The 17,927-nt window shown below is 48.5% G+C and overlaps 1 protein-coding gene and 1 long non-coding RNA gene across 2 annotated transcripts; one reads left to right on the top strand and one right to left on the bottom strand.

The window, feature by feature from the left end:
• Nucleotides 1-5,661: 5,661 nt before the first annotated feature.
• Nucleotides 5,662-6,648, top strand: LOC306652157 (vomeronasal type-1 receptor 90-like; the record flags this gene model as incomplete). Its single annotated transcript, XM_079125195.1, has 1 exon — nt 5,662-6,648. One exon carries the CDS (start codon nt 5,662-5,664, stop codon nt 6,646-6,648), a length of 987 nt encoding a protein of 328 aa, XP_078981321.1.
• Nucleotides 6,649-14,745: 8,097 nt separating this feature from the next.
• Nucleotides 14,746-16,053, bottom strand: LOC306652168. Its single transcript, XR_013761314.1, has 3 exons — nt 15,688-16,053; nt 14,910-14,984; nt 14,746-14,803 (listed from the first exon to the last, which is right to left on the bottom strand). It is a non-coding gene; the product is annotated as an uncharacterized lncRNA (long non-coding RNA).
• Nucleotides 16,054-17,927: the final 1,874 nt, after the last annotated feature.

Here is a 17,927-nt window from a genome sequence, read left to right as displayed (position 1 = left end):
GGAATTTATTTTTTCCTCTAGCATAGGTGTAATTAGGACAAAATTAATTCCAAAAAGCAGGAAGTACACTAAAATGGAATTATGGAATTCTATTGCATGATAAATTGCTAGCACTAATTTTCATTATAAATAAAGAAAAATACAAATTGTGAGAGTCAAATAGGAATTTGAACATAATATTTTGGGAACATCTAAGGGCAGGGATCTGAGCTTCAGTAACAAGTGGTGAAAGGAAGCTCCAGCATCAGATCATGTGCTCCTGTTTGCAACTCCATACCTTGAGAGCTGGCATGACAGTATCCTCCCTCACAGGGAGGGGAGTGCAAGGCACTGTGTAGCTAGGTTTCCTTTCCTTCCTGCTAAGAGGAGAAGGAGGAAGGGAAAGGCTTAATCATGAGAGTTAACTACAGTTCTGAGCAGAGTTGCAAGTTGAGTCCAAACCTGGGACTCCCACCTTGGTTTGAATGAGTCAGCTTCCCCAGGGCATTCTGGTCACCCATGAAAATGGGTAACTGGCACTCACCTTGCCCCATATTAAAAATTCAGCCATCCTGTGAATTATGGGAAAGAGGAATAGGAGTCTGTGAGTCCTGGGCTCTGACCTTGTCACTGCATGACCTTGAGCAGGTCATTTGGGCCGAAATCTGGTTCTTCGTCCATGAAATGAGGGGGACAGCATGTGATGGTCCTGACCATGGTGTATTGTGCTGAGATGACAAAACAGAGTAGAGATGAAAATGGACACTCCATATGGAATTTGGAATCTTCCCTCTCTCCAACTCCTTGCCTTGGGCAGCTGGGATGGTCTTATGTAACATGTTCAGTAAAAGGAGGAGAGGAAGGTAAAAATATTATCTGACAATTGTAGCCAAGCCAGTACTATGCTGAGTTCTGGGGATGGAAGAATGAAGATGAACAGACATGGAGGGAAATGGGAAGGAGCAGAGGGCACGGAAAATGGAGATTGATTCCTCTGGCCCCCAGATCTTCATCTGTATTCAGCCCTCTGTGTGGTTCCTGGGGTTGCAGTTGGAAAAGAGGCCACCAGGGTGGGGCTGGAGGGGAGACACATCCATCACCATTGCTCAGAGTGTTTAATTTTCCAGAGACTGTCATTAAACAATTTTAGGGTGCAGCTTAACAGCCTTCACAAATACTTGTTGGAAGAAAATTACGAGTAGGTGATTTGTCTCAGGTAATCACCAGGCTGGGTGCTGGATTCTTAACGGCATTTAGACCTTTTGCCTTTTTAAAAATTGCTCATTACAAAATTCATTTTTTTTTTTACCCTATCCTCACAATCATTTGGAGGACTCAGAGAAAAATGAAAGGGAACACTTTTGGGCTTTGAAGGCCTGCAGAGGGGCCATGAAAATTGAAATGAGTCAGGGGCAAGCTGGGGATTGACTAATAGACTGAGAGAGATTCTGGTCATAAGGAAGGAAATCTTTACTGGAAGTTTCTGGCCATTTCCTGCTGAGAATAGTATCCTTTCATAAATTAAAGTTTTATCTTTGGTGCAGCAGCTAGCCTGGGGGAGCCTAAGGCACCAATAAGAGAAGATCTGAGGCTAGGAGCTAAGTATAGATTGCAGAGCTGCTTCTCCCAGACATGGGGAAACTTCAAGCACTCAGAGAGTCACAAAGAAATGATCACTCTGTTTGTTCCTTGAAGTATAAAAGTGGTTTTATTTTTAGATATTATTTTTCACTCTCTCTCTAATCTGCTGACAGTTGTCTTCAGGGGCAGCCATGGAGAGTAGAATAGTGCAGCTAAGGGTGGACACTGGCAGGAACTTCCTGAGGTATCAAAGGTGTGGTGACCTCAGCTCTCCTGGTATTTTGGGTTGAATGGACTGTGGGATGGGCTGTGGGAGACCATCCTGCATGTAGCCAATAGCACCTACACCTCCGGTTGGGATGACCACAGTTTGCCATTGTTCCTTGAGGCACAAGATTATCCCAAGTTGAAATCTTGTCTCTAAATTCATTAACTTTCTGTCCTTAACGTAATGCAAAGTGAAGACAGGAAGCCTTTCCTCCAGCCCCTGCACTGCTTTGTGCAGTCTTCAGCTGCACACTCAGGCAGTTGGCCTCCCTTGTGTCCTCTCTCCTTTGAGTCATTCTGTGCCACCTCCCATGGGGCACTGTTCCCCCATCAGACGATATGCATTCCCCCTTCCCTCCCCAATAAGATATGTCAAGTGTAGAGTACACTGATCTTGTTGGGAAATGTTTGCATTATATTTACCAAATTCATTTACTTAAGTAAAATTTGCCAAATGTGCTACTTCAGCAGGAGAAAACAGATTTCCTCTCAGTGTTTCCATTTGGTTTTGTTTTTGTGTGTTTTTTAAAGGCAGCACCAAGAGGACACATTCATCCTGAGGTCTCTGTGGTTCTGGTTTTTGGTAGTGTTGGTTTCCTTTCAGATCTTCCCAATACTCTGAGTCTTGGAAGGAAAGCACGGAGATATATTTCCAGCAGAAAGACCTCATGTCCAAGCACCTACATGTCATATAACCAGGGTGGTGTGTACTGAGTGGGCACAGCCTCCCTCCTGTAGCCTCTTGCTCCCAGATGGGGGTCACCCAGGTGGAAGGAAGTGAGACATTTTTTCCTAAGAAAGGGGAGGTAAGCCACGAAATCAAGGCAAAGGCTGTTGGGGAACATTCTAAGATCTAAATGTTTAGTAAGATCTAAATTTAGAATTTGAAAGTAGAAGCTGACTGGAAACAGTAGAATTAAGAAGAGCAGTTGTTCCAATTCATGGCTCCCATGACCATATTCTCCTTATTTACAGCTCTTTGGTGGCTCCTGCAGGATGCATCTGGCCTCTCTGGCCTGGAGTGCAGGCTTCTGTGACTTGCCCATGCATATGTCCTTGCCAGTCTTCCTCTGGCCATGACTCTTACTGTCTGTGTTCCACACAAGCCAGACTATTCATGCTGTTTCCTGAAATGTCCCTGCCCTCTCTTCTGCCTGGAAAACTCCTACTTACTCTTAGCCCAATTCAAACATCTCTTTGGTATTATCTCCCTGCCTACTATTTACGACATTTTCTAGTTCTTTTCATGAAATATTTGCATTATTTGTTTATGTTCTTTTCTGAATTTTCAATACTTAGTACAAAATGGACTTTCTTTCAATTTAATTACATGAATTAAGGCATGACCCTGATACCATAAATAAAATTCAGGGTACAATAAATAACTTAAACTATTGAACTTATTACTTATAACACTGTGTAAGAAAAATTTATTGTAACAATTGTTGAATTAAATTTATCAATTTATGCATGTCCAACTTCTAAAGTAAATACATAATAAATATTTTGTTATTGAATACATGAAAATTTTTCAAAGTTGAAGTTTTGCAAGTAATTTTTATGTAGTCCAGACTTCCTATAAAATAAAGTAATATTTAAAAGTTAAAAAAGAAAAGAAAGGAAAATTCAGGGTGTACCATTCTGGAGAAAAAAATAATTTTTTAAATCAATCACTGAAGTTTCAGGAGTTGCCTACAGAATTACCTACCCGATCTCTTCCTCTGGGAAAGGCCTCACCAACCTTAAACCCACATATAATTCTCTGCTGCTGTGGAGCCAACCTACAGCACAAGGGTTCTTCTTAGGCAGCATGCCTGTGCTGTAGCATCTTGATTCAGGCCTTGTCATTCATCCTCCCAAGCCTGCTTTGAATGGTGGTCATTCCTACTCATTATCACCTTTTAAAAAGACAAGAGGTACAGTGAGGGGCTCTGAGGGCATGTTTCATAGGAAATTCATCATTAGATTGAAGTTTTAGGCCAGCACTCGGCTGATTTTTTAAGTTATCATGGAATATGAAGGTGAGTGGAGGTTCTGAGACCTTGATTAGTGCTGGCGACCAAGGACAGCATCTTGGTCGCCAATGAAAGTACTTACTACTGCCTAGAACTCAGTCACTAGGTCCCCTTGCTACATTCTCAAGCAGCGGTTAATTGTTAAGTCAAATTCATTTATACACGGAGGTTTATATTGTTTTTTCTTTGTCTCACTTGTTTTCCTTCCTTTTCCTTCTTGATCATTTTGGGGAAGCTTTCTTAATTTTTAGAGGGAAAAGATTTCATGATCCAAGAATAAAACTAATTATAATGCCAAATTGACCAAAATGAGAAAAATGACAATCTGTGGTCTGAAATTTCCCCAAAAGCCTAGAATAAATAAAATGTCTCTTAAAGTGCCTGGTGAAAGAGGCTGATAAAAGAAACTCTATTGAGCTGGGAATTTTTTTTATGTCTATGACATCTGGCTTTAAAAGGAGGGAAATAGAAAAAATTAAAGATATAAAGCAAAATAATAATAGAATTTCATGAGCTTTTGTGAATTTGGAGGTTGAGAGAAAATATATTCATAATAAAATAGTGAAAGAATCTATAGGTTTGCTTCCATAATCCACATCCCTCAACTGGCCTTCTCTCCTTTATGGTAAATTGCTATTTAACATAAATCAGTTTATTTATTTATTTTTTTTGATACTTATCCTTTAATAAATACCTTAAAATGGAATTTACCTAGATCTATTTTAATTATAGCTCTGTTTACATAAGGATTCCATGTATTGCAGTAGAAAAAAATTCATAGTGCATTCCTGCTAATATTTAATAACTGGACTTGGCTCACATAAGCCAAATTCTGACCTGATAAGGAAAACATTTAAAATACATAGCTGTGTTGAAGGATAACAAAAGTCCTAAAATTCAATCAGTTTTCTCTGAACAGAGATTGTCAACAGACTAATATTCTTGTAATGTTTTAACCTCTCTGCTTTGATGATAGAGGTTATGAGATATTAAAACTCTATGAAGACTACCAACTGACATAAATGAGAATCTGTACAATTTTGAAAAATAGAACAAATCCATATGATAGTTCTTTGCAGGAAGGCTTCCCCTGTCTGTCACATATGCCTCATTCTGCTTCATGCACTGTATCTCCAGTAAATACATGATTAGAATGTGTTCAGTTTATTAGTGAGAGGAGCCTAGAAGTCTGGCTCATGGGATTCTCAAGGCTGAATGCTTAGCTTTTAAATGGAAGAACATATAGGTACATTAAAGTGATCTGGCATCAGAGTTTGCAATTCTTACCATTTTCTGTGAATACATTAACAAAATTACAAGTGTTCACAAACTAGCCAGAATAAAGATAACATAAAACTAATATAAATATGCATTATCTAAGACATTGACTCTCTTTGCTTTGGAGGATTTTCTTTCCAATGCAACCCCATGATTTTAATTTAACAAAAATTATATGGTTCTTAATATATTCCTGGCATGTAATGAAGATGATGTGTCCAAAGAAAAAAATAAATCACCCTTGCAGTAAGACATCACCATGTAAAATTACCTATCAGAGCAGGGAAAGGTTTTCTACAACATAGTAATTTTTAAAGTATAAGTGAAAGTTTTGTACTTTGCATCAAATATAATCCAGTCTGATGCCTTACAGAGGGTGCCATGGAAACTTGAACACTAGAGGGGGAAATGGGACATTGGGAAAGCCCATCAATTATCCTCATGGCAACAATACAGCTGAGATTGTTGAAATTTAATATTAATCATAATAAATATACCTTTACTTTTCTCCTATGTACTCCCTGATTACTTACCCTACTAAATGGGAAAATACAACAAGCTGAATGGCATTATTCTCATAAGAAACACCTTTTACTCTGAGGTTGGAATTGGGATCTCAGCCAACACCATCCTTTTTCTGTTCCATCTCTTCAAGTTCCTCTTTGACGACAGAATCAAGAACACTGATGTGATCATTGGTCTCTTGGCTCTAATCCACCTGCTGATGCTGCTCATCATGGGGTTCATAGCTACAGACACTTTTACATCTCTGGGAGGTCTATGGGATGACATCACATGTAAATCAGTCATCTACTTGTACAGGTTTCTGAGGGGCTTCTCCATTTCCGCCACTTGTCTGCTGAGTGTCCTTCAGGCCATCACCCTCAGTCCTAGAAGCTCTTGTTTGGCAAAGTTCAAATCTAGATCCCCACAGGACAGCCTGAGGTGGCTTCTATTCCTGTGGCTCTTCTACGTGCCATTCAGTACTCACTTCTCCATCTCTGCTGTTGCCAACTCCACAGTGTCCTCACAGGGTCTTGTATTCGTCAGTGATTCCTGCACTATTTTACCCATGACTTATTTCCTCAGGCATTTATTTTACATACTGGGTGTATTTCAGGATGTCTTTCTTATAGGGTTCATGGTGCTCTCAAGTGGGTACATGGTGACCCTCTTGTGCAGGCATAGGAGGCAGTGCCAGCACCTTCAAAGCAACAGCCTCTCTCCACAAGCCTCCCGAGAACAGAGGGCCACAAAGACCATCCTGCTGCTCATGAGTTTCTTTGTTCTCCTGTACTCTTTGGACTGCATCATATTCTCCTCAAGGATTATGTGGAACAATAACCCTATTTGTCATTCTATCCAGATGATGGTGTCCAATGGCTATACCACAATCAGTCCTTTGGTTTTCATCAGCACCTGTCAGTCACATGCACCAGGCACCCAGAGGCCGATGACTTGTGTTTTCTGCCTTCAGCAGCTCCATGGTCTCACCATTCTTCACAGCCTGACTACTCTTCACAAGTAATTCTGCCACAATCACAAGCTCACGTGCTGCAGATGAACTTATCCAGGGTCCAAGGTGGTCTCATTTTCTCTCTGTGTGTCCAAATCTGAATTCACGGAAGTCCACAGCAGGCCGGTGAGAGGGAGAGACTAAGGCTGCCGGCTGTCCTCAGCCTCCCTCCACGGACTCCTTGTGAAGGTGGGAAACTGAGGCCCCGATGGAGCAGCCTCGGAGGTCACATTTCAGGCAGCAGGAACCAAAGGGACCTTCTCCTCGCTGGGTCCACACAACGACTGACAGGATTTCTAGACACCCGCGCCTCTCCAGCTCCCTTCACCTCCTGAGGACGCACCCACCTCGCCCTCAGCTCACCAGCGAAGCTCCTCATTCCCACGTGGAGCTCAACTGTGGAGCCCTGGGTGGGGGCCCGTTTATTTTTTAAAAGTAATTGCTATTTAAAAACTTTATGTTATGTTAACATTGTCAGACAACTGGGTACCTGACCGCCTATTTATTGTGATTAGAACTTTCAACCAGTTTACTATAAATAGGTACAATACTTTGTTTCCCTAAAATTTTTCTCATTCTCATAAGGCAATTAGAAATTAAAAATTAACAGGGATCAAATGTTTAGAATCTCAGGTGTTTGAAGGGAAATGGGGAGAGCTACAGAGATGTACACAAAGCCAACCAAATATATGCAAATGGAGTGGCTCCTCCCAGGCTTCAAATCAGGGAGTTCACTCCCTCTGGATTCACCTGGCCATACCTGGATTCACCCACCCAAACACCCACTAGGAAGCCTCTGCCACTTGAGTTCATTCACTCAATTTCCTAGTGAGCCCTGTTACACAGCAGGCACTACCCGGGAGCCCGAGTGTAACTAACAGAGTCCCCATCCTCAGCAGCCTGCAGGCCCAATGGTGATAGAAAACCAACCACCCTACATGGAAGGAGCAGGACCAGCTCTGTCATTTGCAGTCCCTGGTGTAAAATGCAAACCCATGGCCTGTGATCAAAAATTATTGAGAACTTCAAGTCCACAAGGGTGGACCAGTGAGCCAGCACAGGGTCCCGGCTTGAATACAGCTGGCTATGGGGAGGAGGCAGGAGGCCAAGGTGTGTGGAGAAGTTGTATCTACCCAGGCACAGGGAGAAGGGACAGGGGTGCGGGCCTCAGGGAGGAGAGGGGAGGCACTATTTAAATCTTGTTATTGCAGAGATAATATCAGAGCCTTGGAAGATGAAAAGTTGTTGCCAGGTGTGAAAAGTCAGGACTGGGATGGAGCAGGTGAGTAATCCACGTAGACAGTAGTCACGAGAAGCACAGGAAGTAGGAGGCTCTGGCCTCCCCAGATCTGCAAGCAGCTCAGGCCAGCCAGAGCAGAATGCAGAGGGGCTTGGATGGCAGATCAGTTACCTATGCTGCCTGACAACTTTCCCCACCCCTGAGCAACTGGAAGCTACGCTATTTTCTCAGAGCTTCTGGGGGTCAGGAACTGGGTGTGGCTCAGCTAGGTCCTTTGGCTCATTGGTTCTCACAGGTCGCAATCAAGATATTGATGGGGTTGGAGTCATCTCCAGGCTGGCCTGAGGGACAGTCCACTGCCAAGCTTGCTCATGTGGCTGTTGGCAGGATTCAGCTCTTTGCTGGCTGGTGTCCAGAGGCCTTCCTCAGTTCTGTGCCCCATGGGCCTATCCACAGACCCACCCCACTCCAGTATGACAGAGGAGAGAGACTGGGGTCAAGCAGAGTCACAGTGTTTTTATGACCTAATATTGGAAGTAATAGTCCATCACTTTTGCTCTATTTTCTCACTAGAAATGGTGTGTCAGGTCCAGCCCACACTCCTGAGTTGGGGGATCATCATGCTGCTAATGGGGACAAGTGTAGCACTCAGTGACTATATGAGATTCAAATCCAGGAGTTTCTCAGGGAAAAAACAAAGGTTACAGGCATGGCTAACACTTGTAGTCAGCTGACTTTAAGTAAAGATCTTTGATAATGTGGTTGGGCCTCATCCAATCAGTCCCAGCCTCAAGAGCCAAACTCAGCTTTCCTGAGAGGAGGGAATTCTGTGTCTGCTCCTGCTTGAGTCTCCAGCCTGTTGCCTGCCTGTGTACTTCCTTAAAATAAATCTGTTGATATTTACACATACATATTCTATTGGTCCTGTTTCTCTGTGGACATGGGCTCACGGCTGGGAGGAAGCATCATGGAGGCTGTTCTGGAAGCTGCCCTGCTGGTTCAGCTTCCTGCAGCTGCTGTAGCAGAGTGCCACAGACTGGCAGGCTTGCACCACACAGATTCATTTCCTGCCGGTTCTGGAGGGCTCAGGCCTGACATGGTGCCCTGGTCAGCGTTGGTATCCTTGACTTGCAGATGGCTGCCTACATGTGTCTTTCCTCACAATGTGTCTAGAATCCCTATTTCTTCTCATGAAGACACCCACCAGTCAGGTTGAACTAGGGCTGGCCTGAGTGGCCTCATTTTGACTTGGCTGCCACTGTAAAGACAGTATCTCCAGGAGGACCATGGAGGAGTGAGGGGTGGTCTCCATGGAGGGTCTGGGGGGAATATTAACTGGCCCCAAATGGAACTGAAGAAGAAGTTGTTCAAGCACCGGCAGGTGTTGAATGGAGAGAAGCAACTGAGGCATCAGGTGGTCAGGGCTGTGATAGATGAAGTGCTGATCACATGGCATCACCTCAAGAAGTCAGCATCCAGTGAACATGCCAATATTACTCTGTCAGGGAAGAAATGCAGAAAACTCCTACTGCAGATCCGGCTTGCTCAGAAAGAGAAGGCAGCAATGGAAGAGGAAGTCCCTTCAAAACCAGCCAGGACTAGTGAACCACAGCCCAAATGACAAAAGAAGATCAAACCCCCCAGGATGTAGACATGGAGAATTTTGAGAATGAGAGCTAAAGTTCTTACCTCTTCCACCAGATTTTCAACTGGAGCCAACAGGATTCGGTGGCTGTTTCAGAGGTTTTTGAAGAAAGCTTTACCTGCTTTCACTCATCCCCATTCTCTTACATGATGGCTTACTGACTTCCCCTGCAGGGATATTTTGGGAGGGAAGAGGGTAGAAAAGAAAGATTCAAGATGGCCTAATTTCTGTTTATAATAAATCCCTAGAGCTTTGACTGACATGTGTGATAAAGTATAGAAATAGCAGTTGGGCCATGAAAAGGTCTATGGGTGTGGAAGGAGATAGTCTAGAAACAGAGACTTGCAACCATGAAAAGGTCTATGGGTGTGGAAGGAGATAGTCTAGAAACAGAGACTTGCCGCCATGAAAAGGTCTATGGGTGTGGAAGGAGATAGTCTAGAAACAGAGACTTGCATGAGCAAAAATAATGAGGAACAAGTCTTTGGTGACTTGGTCTCTGTTTCTCTCCAACTTTCCATTTCTGACAATAATAGAGGTTATTGTAGGAATGACACGGGGTAAGGATCCTAATCCCAGTCTTGCCTTGGCCCCTGTGCAATCAGGATGGGCAAGTCACTTTACTTCATATTCGTCTTGCTCCCTTTGCTTGATTATAATAAATAAATAAATACCAAACATTAAAAAAAAAAGACTTTATCTCCAAATACAGTCAGCCATAGATCCTAGGGTTAGGATTTCAACATATGACGCTGGGATACCCAGTTCAGAGTACCCACATACACATTGTCTCCTTACCACAGTCTGTATGAGTCGGCGTGAGCTTCCACAACAAAACACTATGAACGAGTGTCTTAAAACACACATGCACTTACGTTCTCACAGTGCTGGAGGCTGAAAGTCTGAGGCCAGGGGTGAGCCTGTCAGGTCTGGTGAGGGTTCTCTTCCTAGCCTGTTCACATGGAGGAAAGAGAAGGTGATGAAGTTCTCAGGTGTCACCTCTCTGAGCTCTAATCCCATCACCAGGGTCCCACCCTCACACCTTCATCTAACCCTAATCACCTCCCATGTTCCCATCTCCACATAGCATCACCTCAGGAGCTAGGGCTTCCATGTGTGAATTTGGGGGCAGGCAACCTGGGGTTGCTGTGGCTCATGCAAAGGTGAGCTGCCATTGTCAGTTGCCCACCAATCCCTTCCAGGGCCAAGAATCTCCAGGCTGGGGACTACCCAGGCAATGACCACTGGCACTGACAAGCCTGGTCAAGCTGCGTGGAGCTTGGGTACCATCTGCTGCCTACACTGAGAGAGGTGCTGGTCACAGGAGGTCAAGCTACCTGGAAACTGGGAGATTTTTGATGCTTCAGTGTGGGGAGGAGGGGATTCCAGGGAGACCCCACTGACCCTTTTCAAGGGTCCTTGTCATTGGTTCCCCAGACCAGGGTCTTCTCCAACAACTGAGTTATCAGGTTGCCCAAAGAAACCCCCCAGAACTTTCCAGGCCTTTGGCATACATGCATTTCCCCAGGTCCACTTCTACCTGCTGCCCTGCACTCCCTCCTGGGGACTCCACTCACCAATGGCAGTGTTTGGGAACCTACCCTGCCTCCATCCTTGTCCTTGTCCTTGTCCTAGCTGTCGTCTGTACTCCCAGATGGGCGGAAAAGGCAACCCTGGTGCTGGACTGGCCCCTGTTAACATGTACTGCCTGAGGCTGGTGAGGTCGTTAAGACCCCCAAGGCCATTTGATGGACTGGGGCCAGCTAAGCCATAAGCAGAAATGGCAGCCCTGTCTGTGGAAGCCTGTGCTGATGGAGTCAGAGTGCTACCCCACACCACTGCCTGACCTGGGATTCCTTTGGTTATTTCTCACGGGAAATATTTCTGGGCATTCACTGGTTAACACTGTCCCATCCAGGCCCTGTCTGGGTCACTGCTTGTCCTGCTGTCCTTTTGCACACTTCTCTGGAACCAATGTTCTGGGAAATGCAGAGAGGCCTTTGAAAAGAGAATCAAAGAAAACCTCAGGCCCAGGCTAAGCAAACTCCAGTATCTTAGCATGTTGGATCAGGGCATGAAGTCCAAAAACTAAAACACACAGACAATGTGCATACACTGGGATATTTAGATAAAATCACGTATATTTATTCACATGTCAGGAATATGTGCCTACTAATATCACGTTTTGAAAGCACACAAACACACATCGATCAAAGTTGCAAAAATCTGAAGTGCAGCAATCAATGCTGATTAGGTTCTTACTTTGATTAATGAAAATAAATACCAAATTTACAGAGAGGTGCCCAGGAGGGACAATGGCTGAACCAAGTATGAGACTACTCTCATCTTTGCTGGATCTCAGATCAGAATGGTGTTTTCTGGGAAGCAGGCCCTGTGGGTGGACAAGGCTGGCCTGCCATTTACCTGTAGAACCCTACATGTTACCTTCAAGAAGGTGGCTCCCAAATCTGCAATGGCAGCCCTGACCCCTCATTTCCCATGCACCCCCAAACTGATCACCTGTGCTTAGGCCCAGTGACACCTAGTGGGGCGCAGGCTCTGTGCAAGGCCAGAGGGTGTCAGCCATGTCACCAGTGCCTAATGATGGCCCCTTCCTGCCACCTCTCATCCAGCCTCGTGCTCTGGGCTGCAGGTCTGGTCCACCCTGGATGAGCTTTCTTCAGAGTAGTATCCAAAGGACTAGAAAAACGAGTCCCTCTCTAGCCACATGCCAGGAGACAGGCAGGGGAAAGGGACTGTGGGGTTCTCCTGGGGCAGCCACAACAAAGTGCCACAAACTGGGTGGCCAGAGAATGCATGCTTTCACGGTGCCAGAGGCTGGAGGTTGGAAAGCAGGAGTTGGCAAAGTGGGCTCCCTCGGGGGCCCTGGGAGAGGAGCTATTCCAGGGTGTCCCAGGGGACACTCCACCTCACCAAGTCACAGCTAAGCCATTTATCTGTCCTTTCTAGAAAGGAGAGAAGAGGAGAGCAGAGCAGCATTCCTAAACTGTCCTGGGTCACTCCAGCCTGCAAGTACCCCTGCTCCTTCCCATGATCCCCTGTCCCAGCAGCACAGACGAGATGGAGGGCACTGGGGAGCCCTGCAGGTGCACTGAGTGCCATCTGTCTAAGGATGGCTTCCTTGTGCTGCCACATACCAGGAGCACACAGAAGTCACCAGGATAACTGGGGGGCTGACAAGATGGGATGACAGGAGGCTCAGATGTGGTTCTGCAACCAGCCAGCTGTGAGGCCTGGGCCAGGTACTTCCCCTCCACAGCCTCAGCCTTCTGGAGTATCAGCAGGTCGGGGGGATGCTTCTTGCCAGGTGGCATGGACTGAATGTGCACAAGTGACCCCTGATAAAGCTCCCCAGCAAGAGCCATGATGACCTTGTCCATCAGTGTGTCCCCACGACTGAAGTCAGGATCTGATCTTCAGCAGGTGCCCAGCCCAGGTGAACAAATGAAGGATGGCAGAAGAAATCCAAAGTGGAACAAGGAGTGGAAGGGAGGGAAAGTCCCATGGGAGGATGAGAGGACAAGAAATCAAGAGGGTTTACTGACATCTGGGTACAGGTCCCCTGAGGCCAGACACAACCCTAAGAAATTTAAAATTATTAATTCAACAAATGCTCAGGACTGCCTGTGAAGTTAGTGCAATTGTTATATCCTATTTTACAGATGGGGAAACTGAGGCACAGATGCTGAGAGACTTGTTCAAGGTCCCAGCAGCTGACAGGGCAGAAGCCAGAGGCCAGGACTAGACCTGGCTGTGGACTCCAGGCTCTGAACTCCCGCAGTCCTCTACCTTCCCACCTTCAAATCGGCCCAGCTCCCCACCCCAAGGAGCAGAGGAGGAAGGTAGAGTGGAACCGGGACAAGGGGCAGGAGAGGAGGGCTTCATCACACTGGGGACCTGATCCTCGTCACCAGCCCTGGAAGCATGGCCCAGACTAAAAACCACAATGACTCCAAGCACCTGTGTGTGGCTGGCCACAGAAGTTTGTGAAGGAATGAAGACAAACACTGAGGCTTCAGAACAGCTGTCCAGAGAGACAAGTGCTCCCCACAGAATCCCAGAGTCTATACGTGTGAGAGGTTGGCACCATCTCGGGGGCTGCTCTGGACCCTGCAAAGAGGGAGGGGGGCCAGCAGGTGGTTCCCACAGGCCATGACTGGCGACCACCTTCCCAAACTCCCCTTAATTTAGACTAAGTGGGATAGAGCTCTGTCTTACTAAGGCTGAAGATTGAACCACAGATGACAGGGTGGTTTCCTAAAACAACCTTGAAACTACATGCAGAAAAACAGCTAGCAAAACAGAATTTGCCAGGTCAATTTTTTTGTGCTTCTAGAATGAAGGGAAAGAGACAATTTGCAATCAACACTTCCATCGTGTGTGAATCAAGAAGTTGGAGGATGATGGAAAAGTTAATGCTCATTCCACCCAGGACCCAATGTGCCAGCCAAACCCAATGGTGCACCCACCCCGGACATGGCCTGCCTTTCCCACCAGGTGCCTCCCAGCCATACTTCTGGACCCAGGCCAACCTGGTTCCCCCTTCCCTGCCCCTATGCCCCGTGCTATGTCCCTCTCCTCTGAACTCCTGCAGACCTTCATGAACAGCACCTTTCTGATTGCTTGCTGTCTTGGAGGAATTGAAATCTCTGTTCTGCTTTATTATTAAGCACTTACTGTGTACTAGGCACTTGGCACATATTATTCCTCTTAATCCTCCCACTGCCTCCATGCAGATAGTTATCACTCCTATTTTTAGATAGACTCTAAGGGCTAGAAAGTTCAGGCCATTTATCACAGACAGTTCCAGAGGAGTCACCCAAGGAAACTTCTCTTAGAAACCTTTACTAACCAGGCTTCCCACATGAAGGCTGGCCAGAAGAGCCGGGTGTGGTGGGCACACCTCCCACTCTGTCCCCGCCACTTGGAGGCAGAAGCAGGAGGACCACAGCTTCCCAAGCAGCCTGGGCGAGGCTGAGTGGCAAGGGCTGTGGAGGTGGCCCAGTCCCTAGTGCCTGTGTGCGTATGTGCATGCATACAAAATAAAGGTCAGCGCAGGATCTGTTTCTCCAAGGACGACATCCAAATGGCCACCAGCAGGCTGGGGTGCAGCTTGGACAGAAGTTGCTCAGCCCTCCAGGTCCTGGTCTCCATGCCATCCACACACATGCAGGCCAGTGGGACGAACCGCTGTCCAGCACCACCAGCTGTTAGGCGAAGATGGGCTGGACCTCCTCATTCCAGGATGGCTAGTCCCACAACTGCAAGCATGGTGGCTGTGTGAGCACCAGAACCTGGCCAGGTGTGTGGCCTTTTAGCAGACAGCCTGGCAGTTTCTGAGGGTTAAACATGGAGTTTGTATATTACTTGGCAGCTCTAGGCAGAGACCCAAGAGACCTGGTAATGGGCAGCGGCTTTCTTCATCCTGGCCGAGAGGTTCCTCTGTTGGCAAACAAACATGGAACACTGTTCAGCCATGGGCAAGAGTGACCAGTGCGCTGCACAAGGGTGGCAGGACCCTGGGCACCATGCCCGGCACCCTGCTGACCGAAGTGTGTTGGACAGGAATATGCTGCACTCCAGGTGAAAAAGTAGGTAAGGAGTGACCAGTGGGTCAGAGGACACAGGCGTGGTCTGGAGTTGAACAGTTGTGAACTGTGTGGATGTATAGGAGGCAGTATCCCACATCTAATGGTTGCATTCAACCCTGGGCAGCACTCCTACAAATGCCTGTGGCTCAGCTGTGCCAGTGTAGCTGGCCACAGAGTGCACAGTCCTCTGCAGAACGACCTCAGGTCCCCCTGTTGGGCCCCATGGGAATCCTCCCCTTCACCCTCCACTGGTGTCTGCTGGAGGCCCGGGGCTCAGTGGGCACAGGAGATCGAGTCTGGGATTATGACTGGGCATGGTCAGGAGGCCCTGTTGCCCTGCTGTCCTTGAGCAGAGCCCTGGGGTGGGAGCTCAGCTGTAGAGGGCCAGGGCCCAGTGGGCATCCTAGCCCCTTGGCAGCTGGCCTATGGGGCCAGTTCATCCAGGCTTTATGCATGGGTGTGGCTGGACAGGGGAGGGTTTTGCATAGTGCGTGGTCTGAGCTCAGTGCTGTTTCCTCGTGTGGAGGTGAGTTGAGTAGAGCAGCTTCACCTACCTGAAGTGGCAGTTTGATGGCATCTGGTACACTGGTGTGGTGACCCCCACTTGGCCCACCCCACCAAGCCACTGACCTGCTCTGGCTGCAGGCGCTGTTCTGGACACTGCACACGTGGTCTTGCCCAGTGCACGTACTGTGGATCTGGCTCCTTCCACTGGCTGTTCTGAGGCCTCCACTGTTCATGTGTTTCTGTCAGTGCTGGGGTGGAGCCTGGGCCCTGATGGCTATTGGACAGCTGCTCTGGCTGGGCCCCATCCCAGCCTGTGTGTGAGTCTTGAGAGGGCTCTTCTTCAATTTGTGAACTGACTTGGTGTGCTCAGGACAGTGGCTGGCCCAGGGATCAGGAGCACTTGTCCGGGGCCATGGTCTGTCTCCCCCGAGGTTGCCCCAGCTCCATTTTGCCGCTCAGTTGGTCAGGTCAGTTGTCTGGGAAAGGTTCTTTCCATGGGCCTCGGCTCCTTTATGAACGGATGACGGGGCTGTCCTACTGCAGAGGGACAGGTGTGCCCAGGGAGCCCTTGCTGTCCCTTTGTGCAGTCCCAGGTCTGCTGGGCCCTGTGCTGAGGTGCCTCCCTGGGGCCTCCTCTGTCCTTGGGCTGGGCACATCATCTGCCCTAAGGTGGGTGGGACTGACCCCCAGGAAATGTGGCAGGCTCTCACCAGGCCATTGGCTGGCCGAGGGCCACTGGGGTGAGGGTCTGCAGGAGGTACCTGGCTCCTGGGCACCACTTGGGCACCTCCCACAGCCACTCTCTCTGCAGGCATCATGTGGGGCAAGGTGGTATCCCTGTATGCAGTGGCTGCAGGACTGGACCTGGACTGTTTGCGGGAGGCAGAGCCCACCATATGCATGCCCTAGTGGACTGCCTGGGGGAGTTTGTGCGCAGGACCCTGGCAGCCTGGCTGAGGAGGTGTGGTGGATGGGTGAGCCCCTGAGTGCAGGGCTGTGGGCGTGGCTTGGGGTGCCAGGAGCCAGGGCGCTGACTCACTGCAAGGGAGAGTGGACAACACTGGGGCAGCAAGCAGCTGACTCCTGCTGTCTGAATCCTGCATTGGCTTGTTTCTTGCCCCTCCCCATCATGCCCTGCTCCAGCTAAAGACCTGTGAACCCTAGAAGGTGGCCAGCAGTGTGGGCCCCTGGTCTTGGGAGAGACAGGACTCTGGCCCCCTCAGTACTGCCCAGAGCATCCACTCCTCCTCGGAACCCAGCCTCACCCATTGGAGGAGGGCTCACAGTCTTGGGGATGTCAGAAGCAGACCCTCCGCTATCTCCATGCTCCACTGGCCACCTGGACCTGGGCACATTGTGGGTGCTGCTGGGCTTGGGCATGAAGGTGGGCTGCACCTGTAGAGCAGGTGGTGGGGCTCAGTCCCCCCACTGCTGGGCCTGTGGTCCCATCTGGACACTGGGCTGCTTGGGGAGGGTGTATTCCCAGCAAAGACCTGAGGCTGCTGACCTCCTGCCTCTTGCCTGCAGACCATGGCAGGCCCTGGTGCCCAGGAGACCAGCAGGGAGTACACTGGGCAGAACCGAGGCCAGTTCAGGAAGTGGGGCTAAGGTGTAGGCATGCACCCATCCCTCCTGAAGGGCCTCAAGTCCAGGGTTCCTTGGCTTCTGGAAAGACCAGCCTCTGCTCCCACTCCAAGCAGAGGTCCAAAGCTGTTCAGTGGCCCTGTGGGATGGCTGTTTGAGGCTCCTCTGGGATGGCCAGGAAGCAGGGGGACTTTTGGGAGCCCTGGTGCAGGTGACCTCTCTCCTTCTCCACCCTGAGCCCTCCCTTCTGCTGCCCAGATCCTCAGGTGCCTGCAGTCCAGTCCTGTCCCTACCCCAGGCAGCCTGGTGCTGACTGTGTGGCTCATGTGCTCTGGGCCTGTGAGGCTGGGCTTTCTCTGACAGTCCTCTTTTCCCTCAAAGACTGACATCCTCAGGTGCATGGTCAGCATGGACCCTGGCCTCCATGCACACTGGTTGGTGGTCACACTGCAGTTTTGGCTGCTTCCTGAAGGCTGTCTTCTTTGTGCTGCTGCCAAAGAGATGAACTTCCCAGCAGGATGGAAGCTGTGGCTTGGCCCCTGGGGTCCACCCCGAGGCCAGCAGCACCTGGGAAAAACCTCTCCCCTCTGAGCCCCATTCTTCTGCAGACCCAGACCCCTGGGATGGGTGAGTGGATGAGGCTGACTTCAGTGTGGCTGCAGGCCCTCTCCTGGACCCCTGCCAGGAAGTCAGGGTCAGCTCC

This window comes from Sciurus vulgaris (genome assembly GCF_902686455.1).
Source record: "Sciurus vulgaris genome assembly, contig: HiC_scaffold_137_arrow_ctg1, whole genome shotgun sequence".
NCBI lineage: Eukaryota > Metazoa > Chordata > Mammalia > Rodentia > Sciuridae > Sciurus > Sciurus vulgaris.
Note: the sequence above shows the minus strand (reverse complement) of the source record. Positions and strands in the feature narration are given on the sequence as shown.